The sequence below is a fragment of the Populus alba genome, chromosome 5 (assembly GCF_005239225.2).
Source record: "Populus alba chromosome 5, ASM523922v2, whole genome shotgun sequence".
NCBI lineage: Eukaryota > Viridiplantae > Streptophyta > Magnoliopsida > Malpighiales > Salicaceae > Populus > Populus alba.
This window is the reverse complement of record NC_133288.1, coordinates 11,566,138-11,584,239: the sequence shown is the minus strand read 5'-3', so window position 1 is coordinate 11,584,239 and position 18,102 is coordinate 11,566,138. Positions and strand designations below refer to the sequence as shown.

The 18,102-nt window shown below is 32.7% G+C and overlaps 1 protein-coding gene across 4 annotated transcripts; it reads right to left on the bottom strand.

Moving 5' to 3' along the window:
• Positions 1–230: 230 nt before the first annotated feature.
• Positions 231–6,081, bottom strand: LOC118045762 (uncharacterized). 4 transcript variants are annotated; one of them, XM_035054474.2, is made up of 13 exons: positions 5,687–6,080; positions 5,149–5,187; positions 4,889–5,031; positions 4,590–4,665; positions 3,390–3,684; positions 3,182–3,291; positions 3,022–3,069; positions 2,726–2,935; positions 2,360–2,461; positions 2,029–2,162; positions 1,666–1,804; positions 942–1,088; positions 231–862 (listed from the first exon to the last, which is right to left on the bottom strand). In XM_035054474.2, exons 1-13 carry the CDS (start codon positions 5,881–5,883, stop codon positions 838–840), a joined length of 1,665 nt encoding a protein of 554 aa, XP_034910365.1. In that variant the 5' UTR covers positions 5,884–6,080; the 3' UTR covers positions 231–837. The 4 variants fall into 4 exon arrangements, with proteins under 4 accessions (XP_034910365.1, XP_034910364.1, XP_034910367.1 ...); XM_035054473.2 differs by having other exon boundaries at positions 942–1,091; positions 5,687–6,079; XM_035054476.2 differs by lacking the exon at positions 1,666–1,804 and having other exon boundaries at positions 5,687–6,081.
• Positions 6,082–18,102: the final 12,021 nt, after the last annotated feature.

The following is an 18,102-nucleotide window of genomic DNA, read 5'->3' as shown; positions in this document are numbered from 1 at the left end:
TTAAAAAAATATTTTTTTTTATTTTAAATTTATATTTTTTTATGTTTCCAAAGCATTTTAATATACTAATATTTAAAATAATTTAAAAATATATATATATATATATATATATATATATATATATATATATATATATATATTGTTTTAATATATTTTAAAATAAACAACACTTTACAAAACAACACTTACCGCTCCAAAACACAATTTCAACGCATTCCCACACAAACATCAAATAAAAGTAGTTGTCCATAATTACTTCCAACAAGCCAAGAGGAACACATTTCGATGTTAAGCTCACAACTTGACCACATAGATAACATAAATGAGAAATAGCTTCGAAACCTCAACTCCTGTTCAGTTATACTTCTATCGACTCAAAATCCCAAGCAAGATACTTAGAAGCTTCGAAAGCCAAGAATAACATCTTCTTCTGTCTAGGAGAAGTCAGCCTACCCTCGTTTAAGTACAATTGATGGAATTCCATCCGGCTAAGATTCAACTACAAATGGGCTAGAAGTTTTCAGCTTTTAGTAGTAGCCTTGAATCAACACCATAGTTCGTGAGGCTTGATCCGCTTTTGCACAAAAGACCATCACATACTATCATGAAAGGATTACACACATGCCAACAGCCACTTACATTATCATATTGCAATCAAGGAAAAGAAAATCGCAAACGCAACTGATTACAAAAAGAGGCTCATACTCATCTTTGCCTTAAAACATCACCCGCAGATTACAAAACTGGAGTGAAGCTGGGACTTCATAAGAGAACATGGCACCAAAAACATAGACATACATAATCTTGATGCCAGTGGCCAGCTTTGCAGAATATGTATCAGTATCTCGATCGGCTTCTTACCCTTGTGATGTTACACCTCCAATTAGTCTCTGGATGATTTATATCAAACAAAAGAATGAGACACTTGATATTATTATTACCTTGGTGAGCGGGAACAAGGAGAGCGGGACTGGGTGTGTGTTCGGGAGCGGGAGCGGGAGCGGGAGCGGGATCTGGAGCGGGAGCGGGAATGATATCTTCGAGAACTCCTACTTCGACTCCGGCTTCGACTTCTACTGGACCTGTATCTTCTACAGAAATGCATATTGTTGGCTAGGGAGACAAATACAAGTTCACTTAAAAACAATATTGTGATCCAGAGCAAAACATCAAAAGGGAAAACATTTAATCATATTTTAATATGGCTGATTTCACCTTGTCATAAATTGACACAAAACTATCTTCATCACTTCTAACAAACATCAATTTTGGAGTCTAAAAACACCTTCTATGACAGACTTTTACATAGACTTGTCAAAAATTTCATTAGACTAGTATGATTAGCCTTGAAGAACAGAACACAAATATGCAAGTCAAAAAATAAGGTACGAATGTTGCAAACAATGGATGAATTGGAATACTTGACACAACAATTAGAGGCCTGAGTTCTAAAACCATGTCAAAAGTGAAATATGAATTGGAAAATAAAAATCAAATACAACTCATGGATTTAAAAGATATTTTCCTGCATTGAGATAACAGCTTTCCTTTTATAAAGATAAAAACAAGCATCATTCTCACTCAATATCCCAAACAAGTATGAAGATGAACATGTCAAAGATGTTACTCAGCATGTCATTCCTAGCAATAGAGTATGGTAAATACCTTGGTGGAGAATTACTGTAGCTCCGGCTACGGCTGCGACGTCTATATCGACTCAGTTGATTTGTTTCTGCAAGTTTTGCCTGCCTCTGGCGATCCTGTTCTCGTTTCTTGGCCGATTCAGCAGCGGTATCTTTTTTAACTGCAGAAGAGCAAAGACAAAAGATGGACCCATAACCAGATGCAGAAAGTGCAAAGAACCCCCTTCCCCCTCCTAAAATAAAAAAACCCCAGGCCAAGTGAAACAAAGTGGATAATAAAAATTTAAAGTTTCATAAACACAAGCCCTTCATTGTCAAAACCACTGATGAATATTGGTTAATTGTTGAACAACATAAATGTAGATACATATAATTTAGGTCATACTTTGTTTGTTTAGCTGTTTGCTCATGATCCTTTTGAGTCTCTCCTGAGGAGTTTCTTTTTTCTCTCCTTGTTGCTGCTTCAAAGGTCCCCCAGAAGTACTTGCCTTGGTTAATTTTGCTAATCCTGATGGTGTGCTGTTCAAAGGAGAACATATGATAATTGAATCAGAAATAAGCGGAAATAACAGAACAAAGTTACAAAATTCATGTAACAAAGTAAAAGGAAAGGAAACAGGAACTTAAAGTCAAAGACCTCCTAGACATTATGTCCATTAAGTTCCATATAACTAAATTGGCAAGCATCATGAATATCATCATTTCACACACACTACCTTACTGCTGATTTTGATGCTTTTGTGCTCTTATCATTATCAAGGGACACACCAGATGCAGGATCAATATGCAGTGCTTCAAGTATGTGACATGATGATGGCCTGCAGAAAATCACAAGCATTAGACATACCATTCCAATAGTTGGGTGCAACTTAGAAGCAATTAGATTATGTCCGTTCCAGTGAAAATTTGAGCTTGGGAAAGGAAGCCTCCTTTCCTCTCCATCTTGTCAGTTAAGAAGATAACCCTATTGTGATCTATTTTAAACCACAAATGTTTGCTTCAGGTAACAAAATGGGTAAGCTGCAGCACAGTAAAGACTGTCCAATCTATCTTTGCAAGAATTAAAGGTTGAGTGCTCCGACCGGTTTAACAAATCAGCCTGTGATAGAGGAGATGACGGTGGAGAATATCCTTCCCGCTTTGGCTCATCCCTGTCACCAGGGGCCCCAAATTCTGTGATGTATTCTATCTTAGGAGTCCTTGGTTTACCACGGTGAACTTGATCAGGATGCCCTCCACGAGTATAACGCCTTGAGTGTGATGGTGAAAATGAGCGTGATCTTGATCTCACTCTGTAAATACATGACAGCAATGAGAAGAATCTATCCCAGATCTATAGGAAACATAAAAACAAAAGACTCTGAAAGACCAGACATACTTTCTGGAGCGAGAATAAGCTTCATAAGTTGGACTTCGTCTAGGTTCACTGTACAGAAAAATAAAGCATCAGTATCATAACATAATAGCAAATGTGTTGTATTGTTCTCAGATAGAATGATCTCTTATAATTTTGAGTAAGAAGAAATAGTGTTTTCTACCGGTAGGGATCATGATGGAGCACTCTTGTTCCTGTTATCCTAGCAGCCTCTCTCTCTCTTTCCCTTTCTATCTGAGAAGCTTTCCTTCTTTCCTTGCGACTCAATTTCCTCTGAAATTAATAGTTTAAGCAAGGGAACATGTAGTAATTGAATTATTTGATACAAGGAAACAAGAGGAAATCCCAAATGACAGTCTAACATAACTTACAATTGCAGGATCACCTTTGATCACTTCCTTCTGTCTTTTCTCTTCTTCTTTTGCTTTTTTATCCATGTAAACAAGCCAACCATACCTTTTCACTCCAAATTCTTTTGCTATTCTCTCCATTCCTTCATCATTGCTGTCATCGCTATTAAAATCCTCGTCGTCATCATCGTCATCTTCACTTTCACTGTGATCACCATCTGAAAAATGGAATTCCTCTTTTCCATCCCCATCATAAGAAAAGCCAACTTGTGAATAAGGACCTTTGCTAGCGGGGGGTTGTTGTGGCTGAGAATTACTGCATTTATGTATCAGAGAAATTTAATTAGAGAAGAACACAAACGACAAAGTTATGCATTAAAGACACAAAAAGAAGTAGGACAAAGCCACATCATCACTAACATAAAATGTTAACAAATTGCCTCAGGGTGGAACAAAGTAAACCATGGTAGATCAGATCCAACCCACATATCAAAGCAAAACAAATGAGGCATAACAGTAAAGATACAAAATTTCTGGGCTAACAAAGAAACTCACATTTCTTGTAGAAAATCATATCAACTTGAGTTTTTCATAACATATACCCTGACAAATAAAAATGACGAGAGCCACCTCTGAAATATGATCAACAAAACCATTTTGGAAGCTGCTCATGGCCTCCATTGACATAAAAACATATTTCTCAAAAATTTAGTAATTTCAAACATATATATATAAAAAGAAAACTAAGAGGTCTTAACATGCTCAGTATATCACTGACAAATCAAAACCAACTTTTGTTTCCTTGGCCCATAGGGCCCCAGTCATGAAAAAATAGTAATTTCACCAGTTTTGCAAAAGAAAAATGCTGAAGGGGATGAAAATGGTTGATGAAAAAAATGAAAGTTTGCCATTATAGGAAATTAGCTTCCAAAAGATTCAATGGACATGCACATGAAATGAAGGTCCTATAAATGAAGGTCAAATTGTCAATATACACATTCATTTGAAATTAATCACATGAAAAAGAAGTCGGTCCAACACATCAAAACAATGCAGGGATTAAAGCTTGCTCTCGTGAGCATTTGTTTAAACAAGATATGCCAAGCATGTTTGTTAAGATCAGTCTTCAGTTATAGCCAGAAGAGGTGGGAAAGAGAACTTAATTCACCAAAAAACCTGCAACAATTAGTGTACTAACTGATGGAGAGGAAGAAGTTGAACCTGTTTGAAGCAAATGAGGCAGTAAGCTTTGCCTCAAGCTCTAGATGTACATGTTGCAAACCCTCTTCATCAGTAACTGTTAACATGCAATTGCAAACTCTCTCCATTAGTAATTGTCAGCATGCAAATCTAAGGTACTAAAACTGATATTGAAACATGGACCTAGCTCTCTAATCAACAGCATAAAGGTGGATAACCTTATTCTTTTATTGTGTTTCCATAAGTGGCAACAAATGAAAAAAGTGAGAAACAATAATTGAACATGTAATCATTAAAAAAAAAACAAAAAAAGTACCGACATCCTCTACGTCGATGCTTAATTAAATCCCGATAACGCTGAAAATTAACAAACTCTTCTAGTTCTTCTTCTTCTTCTGATTTCTGTGGGGCCCGTCGGGTCCCAAACTCCCGAATAAAATCAAGTAAAGCACGACCATCAAATCTGTCCAATAATGAAAAGCCATAGATTCCTCAATCACAAATGTGATGACAGACCATGAATCTAAAGCCAGATAACAAAAAAAAAAATGTAAGACCTAAAAACAGATAGATGGCTCACCTGTCAATTAGAACATCCTGTTTTCCATTCCAAGGTATCCTGAGAATTTAAAAGATTAGTCCAAAACAAACAATGTCAATGAATGCAAGAATGAGATAGAAACAGCAACAACTAAGTAAGAAATGCTAGTTTACACGTTAAAGTTCAAGCAACCATTGTCATGAAGAGCATTTAAGTAGCAACCCATCACCGAAATCCAATAGTCCAAGTTGCTTTTTCAGTAAATTAGGATGACTTTCCATGTCCCAAGTCAAACTAAGGCTTTAACCGAGCTACGCAACTATCCTACTATTGAATTCTCACCTATTTAGAAGCATTCCATGAAGCTCAATTTTTAATCATTCAAACACAACATAATGCAAAAAAAATTCACAAAAATATTATGAATAGACAACAACTCATTATTGCTACCATAGAATTCAAACTTACGAACAAATAAAAATTATGTCAATCGCATAATCGCACAACCACGACTACATATTTAACAAAAATAATAAATAATAGCATAATAAGAATAATAAGAACAACAACAACATACAGGCCTTGCTGGTCTTGTGTGGCCTGATAGAGACCATCGTCACGATACAAGCGAGATCGATTGCCGATAACTTGAATGGATTGCATTGGATCGCCTCTTCTCTTCGCCAAATAAACGGCTCGTCGTTGCGCTCTCTTTCGAGCGGCGTCCATCAAGTCGTGTACTTTCCTCTCTGATCTTCTCGCTTCGTGCCACATCTTTCAGAGATTGAAAGAGTTGGATATCCCTTAATCTTAACTCCAAAACGAACCCTAACCCTAATTTCACTGATTTTAGAGCTTCAGAGGTTGTACAGGTGAGGATGAATTCGATGTTATCGTGTATTTTGATTTTTTTTTCGTTTTCACTGTGATGTTTGTTGTAATGCTTGGCTTGGGTTTATGTTAGATCTGGACCGTTGGTTGGGTTTTTGGGATGTTAATGAAAGGTCTCATGAAGTTAATCCGCAGGGGATAATATGAAGAGTTAATTATAAGCCCGGTTGAAATTAACATCACTCGCAAAAACACCATTCATAAAAGTAATATTTTATGTTTTTTTTTATTCATTTAATATTTTTTTAAAATTTACCTTTCAATAATTTAATTTTTTATTTTATTTTATTCTTTAAAATACACACAAACATTTTTCATGTTTTTTTTAATGAAATAATATTTTGTGTGTTTTTTTTTAAATTTTATCATTTAACAATTTAATCTTCAACTAAAAAACAAAATGGAATAACTTGAATGTGAAATTAATAATATTTTATTAAAATTTCAACATACAACATCACCAAATAAGTCACTAAAACTTCTTAAGATTCCAGACTCTTTCTTGATTGATCTCTATACCTTTTATTATTAGGATTGTTGCTATTAATGTGTAGCAATTATATAGCATATGCAACCCTATTATAGAAGAGAGTTGTCATTGTCAAAAGGCTACAATAATAAGTGAGTTATTGTCAAACAAGTTGCTCCAACCATTAATAAAATGGTGCACCCATATGCTGCTGGCATTATTGAAGATGAGCTGGAGTTGGTGGCACCATTCTTGCCTATAAATAGATACCAAAAGAGCAGCACAAAAAGCACAAAAAGTGAGAGAGAGTGAAGAGAAAAGAGAAAGAGGAGTGAGTGCCAAGGACAGTCTTGTTGCCATATGCAGCAGTGTGAGAGAGCAATGGGAGTTGAGTTTGAGTGAAGTGATCATATTTCTCTATGTATGTTGTAACTCATTCTCTATCTCTAATATTATGAATTTCTCTCGTGGATATAGGTGATTTGTTGGACCACATTAAATATTATGTCAGTATACTTAGCTTACAACGGGCAACAATCATAACATCACCAAGAGAGCAGCACAGAAAGAGAGAGGGAGTGAAGAGAAAAGAGAAAGAGGAGTGAGTGCCAAGGGCAGCCTTGTTGCCATGTACAGTAGTGTGAGAGAGCAATGGGAGTTGAGTTTGAGTGAAGTGATCATCATTCTCCATGTATATTATAACCCTTTCTCTATCTCTAATATTATGAACATCTCCCATGGATATAGGTGATTTGTCGAACCATATTAAATATTGTGTTAGTATACTTAGCTTACAATGGGCAACAATCATAACATCACCGGTCTGATTCCCTAACAATTGTTATGCTAGATTGGAACTGGAATATTAAAGTTGGGTGCTTCTCTTGAGTAAATAGTTATATTTAATTCCTTTTTTACTTAAGTTTTAAAGTTTTATTTTATTCGGGTTTTATTAATTAGGCTAGTTGAGCTATTATTTAAGAAGTCGTGCATGTTATTTTCACAATATTTAACAATTATTGACATTAGTTTATTTAATCATAATTTTCTTTTAGTTGTAATTTTAGGGTTTGTGCACATGTTGCATTAGGAAATTCCTTCACTTACCCGTGTTTAGAAGAACTTCAGAGTTTCGAGGCAGAGAACATCGAAATCTTTGCTTCATCTATTCCTTCTTTAGCTGGAGGTGGCGTCAAGAAATTCCTTCTCTCGCTGGTGTTTTGAAAAAGTCTCTGAGTTTCAAGGCAGAGAACATCAAAACCATTGCTGCAATTGATGACTTCGTAAAATCTCCATCAAGTAGGACGTATCAGAGCAGCTTTGTTGCTTATCCCTCATGCAAAAAACTTTTCCAAGGAAAGTATTGCAAAGGCTTCACCATGACAGGGCCAACACACAGCACAACGTTGGTGGTTTTGGCTTTGTAATCATCTATCATCTTTTCTTTTCTTTACTGGTATGTTCAACAAAACCATTTTCGTTTCCATCCTCTGTTGTTGTTTTTCCTGTATCTTTCAGGTGTTTCCGAGAAGTTCCCCTTTGGCACTGAACATTTCAAAGGCAATCATATGCTTAGAACAAAGTGGAGAACTGCAAAAATAAGAGGAACAAATGTTATCATTTCCAAAATGTTCAACCTCAACATCTGACGCCACCGGAATCCGAAGTATAGGGCCAGGGCCCTTCTCAAATTTGTTCATAATTACATATGGAACTTCTACCATTGCATTGTTTGTTGCAGGTTTTCGCCTACTGAGAAGGCGTTGGAGGGGATGACTTCCATTTAGTCGGTGCTAATGGTTAGAGGAATTTGGATGTGGCTGGCAGCATTCTTTACCAAATACAAAAACAGCTATGATCTTGAACTTTCAAGGGAAATTAAGCTCTAATCCAGCAAGCAGGATCGCTAGTGCCTGACATATTGTGGAATAGGTTACAGAAGAAGCCTGCAAGCAACTTATGAATCTTTCCATGTTGAGAAACAAGGAATTATGGATATCAAGATGATAAGATGATGTAAAGTCTTGCTGGGGAGCTAAAAAAGGGGAAACATATTATGAATAATTGCAAGAAATAATGTATTCCACTGCTCGCTCCAGCCAGTAACGTTTTGCCGGCTATCACTAGTGCTTGACTTTCTAAAGAATTACATGTGAGATACATGAACACCGGATACTGGACGAGCACTTCATGCATCACTTTTCCATTTGATGACAGTAAAACAATGGAATTTATTAAACAATTAAAAAAACATAGGATTTTATTGATAGTGCATAATATGATTACAATAATCTATAAAAATAGATTTAATGTATATACAAAGAGATTATATTTATGTTAAACTAAAATATATATATATATATACACACACACACACACCCTTAATAAATAAAACAAAATAACCCTAAATTTCTTAATATTCCCTTTCAAACTCACAATGCGGCAGCAACAGATATCAAAATAGTTTGTCAACTAGAAAAACAAAAACAAAAAAATAAAATGTAACTTGGTAAGGGAATATGTAATTTACAAAAAAAAAAAAACAAAAGAATAGCATCATGCTTGAGATAATAACAAATAAAATGACTCTCGACAATATTATTTGCAATCTCATCATATGTTATACTACCTTCTTAATATATCTTATTATTTTACATGTATTTCTAGTTTAGAATTGCATTTTTTATGATAATTTGTAAGATGAAACATCTTTTTTTATTATTAACTTGGGTGTCTAGGTCAGTTTATGCACATCTTGACTAATTCCACGGGTCCTAAAGTTAACGACCATGTAAGTCTCTAATAGCTATCATATTAACAATCACAGGCTCGAATATAAGATTACAGGGAAAACAAACCTCATGGTTTCAAATTTGTATTACTGAACCACCTATTAGATAGTTATTTTTTTTTATTTTTTGTAATTTGATTGTAAATGGTATTCTCAAATCAAAACGTCAATTAATTTTTTTTTTTTTGAATAATTGTAAGAGTGCACCTAACACATCAACATGATACATGCAAATTAAGTTTAGTAAATTTCTAGATACATCCTTAACACTCAACATTACAAAATGAGATATAAATATTATTGTTGGACTTTAGAAAAGCCATATATCTTTCAAATAATTATCAATTATAATTCTTTATCTCTATTTTTTTTTCTTTATTTTCATAAGCCACAATATCATATTAATCACTAAGACACCAATTGGCATAGACCAATTGGAGAGAAGCACAAAAATTATGTTTACCTTAATTATTTGAACTAGCAAATAAGGCCCCTGCATGATCACTATGCTTATATATATACATGAATTTCTTGATTATATTAAACTTCCACGATGACCTAGATGATGAAAGGGGGCTTTTCGTGGCAATGTATATTCCTACTATCTACCTCTTCAACTCATGGGGTCTGCCGCCTAGCTACTCCGATTATTAGTGCTTGAGTTTAGAGAATTTCATGTGCATTATACTGTTGATTTTATTGTTGGAAAATGATCGTATAAAAACTTGAATTTTTTTATTTTAAATTAATATATTTTTTAATATTTTTATATCGTTCTAATATGATAATGTCAAAATTAAATTTTAAAAAATAAAAATTATATTATTTTAATATATTTATAAATAAAAAATATTTTAAAAAAATTATTACTAGCACAATATTGAAACATAATCTAAATGTTTTAATTTTCATGTTTAGGAAGTATTTGAGAGTGTAGTAAATGTTATTTTTTTTAATTTTTACATGAAAATATATTAAAATAATATTTTTTATTTTTAAAAAATTATTTTTAATATCATATTAAAATAATTTAAAAAAATTAAAAATTAATTTTTTCAAAAATATTTTTTAAATATAAAAATAATAGTTTGGACTTTCGATTTTAGAAGGCAAAGAAGACTAGATTCGTCCAGGAATGATGATGTCTTCCGTACATGATTAAGAACTAAATATATGTGGTGCTGTCACAGAAATATAGGCCTAGGTCAGCCACTATCACATCATTTCTATTTTTGAAAAAAAAAATCGTATTTTTTTAAAGTAAAATCATTACCTTTGAAAGTCTTGGTTTCTTAGCCTTGCTCAACAAATAATCTCTTGAATTTAAAAATATCCCAGAGGATAAATTTCATACTAAATTCCAGGTTGCGTGGTGTTTCTCTTTTTTTTAAAAAAAAAAAATATATAGGAATTAGTCCTTCTATGGACGATGATCCACCTGAACCCGATTCCAAGTTATATATATATATATATATATATATATATATATATATATATATATATATATATATAGAAAAAAAGAGAGAGAAAATCTCTCTATACTATTCATTGATGACCCGGCAAGCGTGCTCCAAGCGCGCAAGTTAAGAAATTAATTTTAATAAATTTGACCAACTTGCAGCTAACCACATACTCAATTATGTATTTTCCGTGGAAAGAAAGAAAGAAAGAAGGCCCCACCTCATTACGCAGTCAGCAATTTAATTAATGATTAATAATGGACCTAATTAATTATTTAAGCAAACAACCTCATGGCATGTGAACGAACTACGAAGCCACTCCTCAAAATCTGAATTTAATTAAAACAAATTATGTGACTATTCACGCTGGTCAGCTTCTACAGATAGATTTAGTAACATGACAAAAACTAGGGGTGAGCATTTTCGGTTCGGTTTGGTTTTTCTCTAAAAAACTAATCAAAATCAAAATTTGAAAAACTTGAAAATTCAAACTGGAACCGGTTCAAACCGATCGGTTTTGGTTCGGTTCGGTTCGGTTTTTTTAACAGAAAAACCGAAAAACCTGTATTATTGCTTTTTTGGGCTTTTTTAGGTTGTTTTGGGCTTTCTAATGGGCAAGTAATTAATGTAAATATTTTCTACTTTTGTTACAAAATTCTATAATAATATATTTAATATTTCTTGTCACTAAATATTCATTTATATTAAATTATTAGTGATAATATTATGTTTAATATGTTGCAAGTCTTTCTAATATTTATGTTTTGGAGTTTGGACTCCTCATGCATCATAGTTTAAATAACACACACACACCAAATTAAAATTAAAATTACAAAACATTGCCTTCAAAAGGGCTTAAAAAAAACAACAAATAACATTGCCATAAAAAATAAAATACTTTCATGCAAAAAACATAAATCTTCATTGTGCACATCATCTCCATCAAAAAGCACATCAAGAAGACAAAAACATTGCACTTTGATTCCATAATACCATTAACATCAAAACCTGAAAATCAAGATCTAAAATTATAACATGATAAAATAAATTAGAATATGTAAAAATAAAAAGTAGTATTTTACCATCAAAGTAACTTTTGAACTAATTATCATCCGTTACTAAATGTAACTTTCCACCAAATTGTACAAAATAAAAAATAGACATGTTAGATGATTGCAAACAATTTAATTAATAAATAACAAAATAAAAGGTGCAAGTTTCTAAAATAAATTACCTTACTCAAGGTTCTCGTAGGTTTCAAGATCATTTATCAAGCTTCTAATATCAGTTGGAATTAATCCATGATGCAACCAATTTTGACAACAAATAAGTGCTTGAACAGTTGCTGGAGATAGGGAACTTCGAAAGTGATCAAGTACACGACCACCTGTGCTAAATGTTGATTCAGAAGCCACTGTGGATATAGGAATAGCCAAGAACATGTTGTGCAACCTTTGAAAGTGTCTTATATTTCAAAGCATTACTTTTTCACCAACCCAAAATATCTAACTTATCATCATTAGGATCCTCACAACCTTCAATCAAATACCTCTCAACCTCATTTTTATTTTCCACACTATCCACCTCCAGCAAATGTCTTTTGAATCGAGCCAAAGTGTTAACATCTACCTCCACATCATCAATAGCATTAACATCCTGTTTATGCCTATTATTATCCACCACTTCATCAATTGTCAAATAAAACTCATACAAGCTCACCAAAGTATCTTTCACCTTATTTGTTAGCAATTGTGCTTTGTCATTATCATACAAATCACCAAAGCAAAATTTCACATATTTCAACTTCAAACGTGGATCTAAAACATTAGCCACATATAATAAAAAATTCTGATTTACTTCACAACCCCAATACTTCTCAAACTTTAACATCATATTCATTGCCATTCCACTTAAAATATTATCTTTACTTTTACACAATTGCAACAAGTTTGTATGCATGTAAATCAATTCATTGAAGAAAGAATTTGAAGTGACATGCAATGAGTCAGAAAATCTCAATGTAACCATATAAAAGATTTTTAAGAACTTAATCAAAGTTCTTGCATTTTCTCAATCCTCCAAACCAAGTGGCCCTATGTTTTTTTATTCCCCTTTGAATCAACCTCCAAAAAGTAACTCATATACCTAGGTTCTTTTTCACCTAACCTCACAAATACCTTTTCAAACTTTTCAGCAGCTTCTAGCATAAGATAAGTTGAATTCCATCGAGTTGCAATATCTAAACACAATGATTTCTTACACTCTATATGCAACTTTTCAGCCCACTTCTTAAATGCAAGATGCCTTGATGGTGAAGATCTCACAAACCTAATGGCATTTCGAATCTTAACAACTGAAACATTAATCTCTTTCAAGCCATCACACATAATGAGGTTTACAATGTGTGCACAACATCTAACATGCAAGTGCTCATTTGACAATATATTAGTTGGCCAATCTTTCATCACATTCTTTAAATATGAAATGGTCACATTATTAGAGCTTACATTGTCTAATGTAATGGTCAACAGTTTATCAATCCCCCACTTCAACAAACAATTCTCAATAACTTGGCCAATTGTCTCACCCATATGATTGGAAACTTGACAAAAATTAAGAATTCTTTTATGCAAATTCCAGTCATTATCAATCCAATGAGCTGTTAAACACATATAGTTAATATTTTGGATTGATGTCCATGTATCTGTTGTCAAGCACAATCGTTGACCCCTAAGAGCTATCCTCAATCTATCCTTCTCTTCAACATAAAGTTTCAAACAATCTCTCATAATTGTAAAACGAGAAGGAATCTTAAAATCTAGGTTGTATAGTCCTAGCAAACAATTTAAATCCCGACCTCCATAAAATTAAAAGGCAACTCATCAATTATAACCATCTTTGCTAGTGCTTGTCTACATTCATCATAATTATAACCTATTGCCTTAAGACTTTCTACATTTTGTTCACCCAATTCACCATTCTCTATCTTAGGTTCTAATACCAAAACCTTTTGTTTCTTATCAACCACAAAAGGAAACTTCTTGCACACTTTTAAATGACTCCACATATTACTTGTGCCATTAACAATAGTATGACATGCATAATTTTTTCCACAATAATTACATTCAGCTCTAGGGGCTTTAGGATCAACATCAAGTTTTGTAAAGTGATCCCAAATTTGTGACTTTTTTCTATCATCAGCATTTCTTTTCCTAGATGCAAGAACTTGAGGTTGTTTACCTTTTATATCTGTGGTGGATCCTGCATTGGTTGATTCTGTGTTAGGTTTTGAAGTTGGAGATGTGGTAGATGTTGGTGTAGTGCCCGTGGATGAAGCATTTTGAATTTGAGTAGTTTCCATCTGTAATTACATAATGAAAACATGTTACAAGCATTACAACATAATACAATTTCAGCATATATATATAAACACAGCTAGCAGCATAATACAAGACAAGCATTACAGCTAACAGCATAATACAAGCATTACAATATATAATAGCAGCATATATATAGCATTACAGCTAGCAGCATAATACAAGCATTATAATAATACAAGCATTACAATATATAATAGCAGCACACACACACACACACACATATATATATATATATATATATATAATTACAATATACAAACTCACAGCATATATATATCAAGCATTACAGCATAATATAATCTCAGCATATATATATATAAATATATAATAGCAGTATATATAAACATTATAAATATATAATAGTAGTAAAACACATTGTCTGTCATAAATTTCTTCTTAAGCATTTTATTAAAAAATAAACAGAGCATATGTTCAAAAAAAAAAAAGAATTGACAGGAAAAAAAAAAAAAATCATACCTGGTGTGACATGATTCAAGGTCGGGTGTGAGAGAGGGAGGTGACTGCCTGACTGGTCGCTAAATTTGGAGTTGGACTCTGGAGGTTCGGTGTGCCGGTGTTGTGTGTGTATCCTACGATTTAAGATCTGGTGTGACCGTGTGAGAGAGGGATATGGTTGACTGGTGTTCGAAGATGAAGATGGTGGCCGGTGGGAGAGGGATATGGCTGAGTCGCTGACTGGCGTTTGAAGATGAAGATGAAAATGGTGGGAGAGAAATGTGGCTGGCTAGTGTTTGAAGATGAAGAATCAAAGATAGTGAGGGAGGGATGTGGAGAATCGAAGATGGTGGGGGCTGATCTGATTGTGGATTGATTTCAATTTGAAATTGTGAATTGTGAGACTGTGAGTTGAGGGAGCGGCTCAAGAGAAGGAAAGGAACGGCTGAAGTGTAGATGCTAGGGTTAAAAAAAATGACGCGATTTTTTTTTTTGTATTTATAGTACCCCTTAAACCGAACCGGTTCGGTTCGGTTGGGGTTTTTCCGGTTTCTGGTTTCTGAAACCGAACTGAACCGAACATTTTTGGGAAAAAATTAATCGGTTTCATCGGTTTTTTTTTTCAGTTCGGTTTTTTTCGGTTTTTTTTTTTCTTGGTTTATTCGGTTTCTTGGTTTATTCGGTTTCTCGGTTTTTTTGCTCACCCTAACAAAAACATCCAAATTCAGTGGATATTCGTCCTTTATACAAATATATATATATATATATATATATATATATATATATATATATATATATATATATATATGTATGTATGTATGTATTTGAGTGATTAAGAGAGAATTCATCATTTTATATAAATTAAAAAAATATTTATTTCATACATTCATATTGATTGAAATTGTTTTATGCGTAATATAATGAGATTTCAAATTTTATTCAAGAAATTAATGATTATTGAGTTGAAAACAAATATAATTTAATAGAATAAACAGATTTCATGCTTAAATATCTAAATCAAAATATATTATTGATAAAAAGATAATAGTTATATTAAGAAACTATTCACTGAAATGCTAAACAATATACAACTTTTCTAATATTTAAGAGATCATGACATATTTCTAGACGTTGTGTTTAACCTCAAAATATAAATCAATTAATTTATTGAATTAATAATAAGTTAAATTATTTAATTTATGTAATCCTATTTTGATTAGGATTATGATTTATATTTTGTCAATATATTAGAAACCTTATAGGTCACACACAATAAGAATTATTGGTAAGATACTAAAATGATATGACTAATAAAGTATGAATTGATTGTAAATAAATTATAGAAATTGAGAAGTTTAGTGTAATTAATATAGGAGATTACAATTCCAGACATAGAAAAATCAAGTAATGACTTTGGTTTTTTCAGGGGTAAAGTGATATTTTGCTAATAATAAGGATATTAAATTTTTTCTATTAACAGAATGTTATGCCTTATATTTTTTAATAGAGTTTCATGTAGATATCGATAAGAGAAAAAAGAGAACTAACACTCAAAGCATACTAATCTCTTTATCCTAAAAGGGTTTAAAATATTTTTGATATGGTAATTCATAAGGAATACTATGAAAGATTGAATAATTAGACGACTTATAGTTTACGATAACTCAACTTTAAAGAGTTGATCAAACCCTAGAGAAAAGATTTAATTTTAAGGTAATCCTCGCACAAACCATAAATAACCTTATGTTGTCTAACAATATCCATATGACTTCCAAAAGAATTTGAAATCATCATTTTTCTTGCGTAACTCTTTAATTTTTGGATTCAATTGGATTTTAATTTTTTTTTCCATTTATTTCAATCAAGTTTGTATTCAAATATTAAAAAGCTAACTATGTATGTCGTTGCAAGGAAAGGTTAACATACGAAATAAAAGGGAAGGTTAAGCTTTAAAGTAATTATCGTTTTTATTGTCATTAATGATAGTAACAAAAAAAAACTAAAGCTCAATAAGATAATTTTGATGGCATTAAAAAAGACCACCATCGGGTCACGAAGGAGGCTATATACGCCACCTCAACCTCATTACCTCCTCAAATGCTAGTACGTGAAACACATACGTCAAAAATTTTATATTTTATTTTTCTCTTTTATTTTTTTACCCCCAATTCTTTTATGCCAATTCAATTTAGTCAAAGTTTTGTTCCCTCCTCGTGGGACCATGATGTCAAGGTGACCCTTCTCAGACGTGTTTTGGATGGTCTTTGGTTGGATAAGAAAGTTGGCACCTGGTATCATGTTTATTAAAACCCTAACTGGTCTTTTAGAGATTCTAGAGAAGAGACTGGTTGTGTAAAGGAAAGATATTAACATTCCTAATACGTCTTACCTAAGGTAAGCTACATTATTTTTTTCTCTTTGTTTGTTATGGTCAGGTGATATTTCTATTTCTATCAGCCTACTATGGTGGGTTTGCTACAATGAACAAACCTTAGTTTCCTATATCAAGGACTTGGTCTGGAACGGTGAAATGTTTTTGATTACGATTGAGGCTTCTTTCGAGATAAACTTAGAATTTTTATGCATTAATCAAAAAAACTCCAAGTAGGATTAAACAAAGAAAGAAATGACATTTTATGCATTGATCAAAGTCATAGATAAAGGCAATACAATGCAAAAATATTTAAAAACACCATAACACATGCAAGAATAGGCTAGAGATATGCCTTATGGACATTATCTACTAAGCTAATGGGGGTTTACACCTTCAAAGTTCAACCAATGACTACTGCCCTTTTGTTTTTCTTTTGTGAAGTTTAACTTTTCCACATTTAAAGCTTAAGAAGTCCCTGTGCTAGGTTCTAGAAGCTTCACACTTATCTTTTTTATAAAGATTTTCCTCTCTTTTTTTTTTTTCCTGGATATTTATAGGGTTTTGCTAAGGTTTTTGAATTTAATCAAAGATTGATCATCATTCATCAATGCTTGGCCTTCTGATCCAAATGATGGAGTTTTAGGTTTAGTTTTACAATTATAAGCTCTATACCTTACTGGTTTTACATTGGTGGTTTTGCAACAAACTTGGTTTTAGAATTTTTTGTAGTTTTGCTAAACTTAAGACCAATTAGTTATTTTTGACCTTTAGATCTTGAGAGAAAAATGACTAACCTTTGATAAGAACCAAATGAGAAGGCTTGAAGTGTGAACACACGAAAAAAATCAGTGCTTTTGCAAAATGGATATCACAGTCATCGAAGACTGAGTTACCCACTTTCAAGGCTTCACTGGAGCAACACGATGTCATTGTCATTAAAGACCACTTGAAGTTGATAAAAGAGGTGTACATCTTTCATTTGAATCCAACCTTGCTCAATTTAAAGATCTATAGTTTCAAAGTCATTCATTTTAAGGTGCCAACTCGATCAGTCTAGAATCTATCAATGTAGTTACGGATCAAAGACAAGATGTTGTTGAGTTCATTGAAAAAAACATGATGTAACATTTGATGGGAGTAGCTGATCTTTGTAGAAAGGGTGTTTATTAATC

Bases quoted from the DNA above. Each gene is read 5' to 3' on its own strand.
- LOC118045762 (XM_035054473.2), bottom strand. From the start codon at position 5,883: ATGTGGCACGAAGCGAGAAGATCAGAGAGGAAAGTACACGACTTGATG. The intron at 3,070-3,181 runs GTAGAAAACACT...TTTTCTGTACAG, and splicing joins CTCCATCATGATCCCTACCG to TGAACCTAGACGAAGTCCAA. The intron at 1,092-1,665 runs GTATTTACCATA...GCATTTCTGTAG, and splicing joins TACAGTAATTCTCCACCAAG to AAGATACAGGTCCAGTAGAA.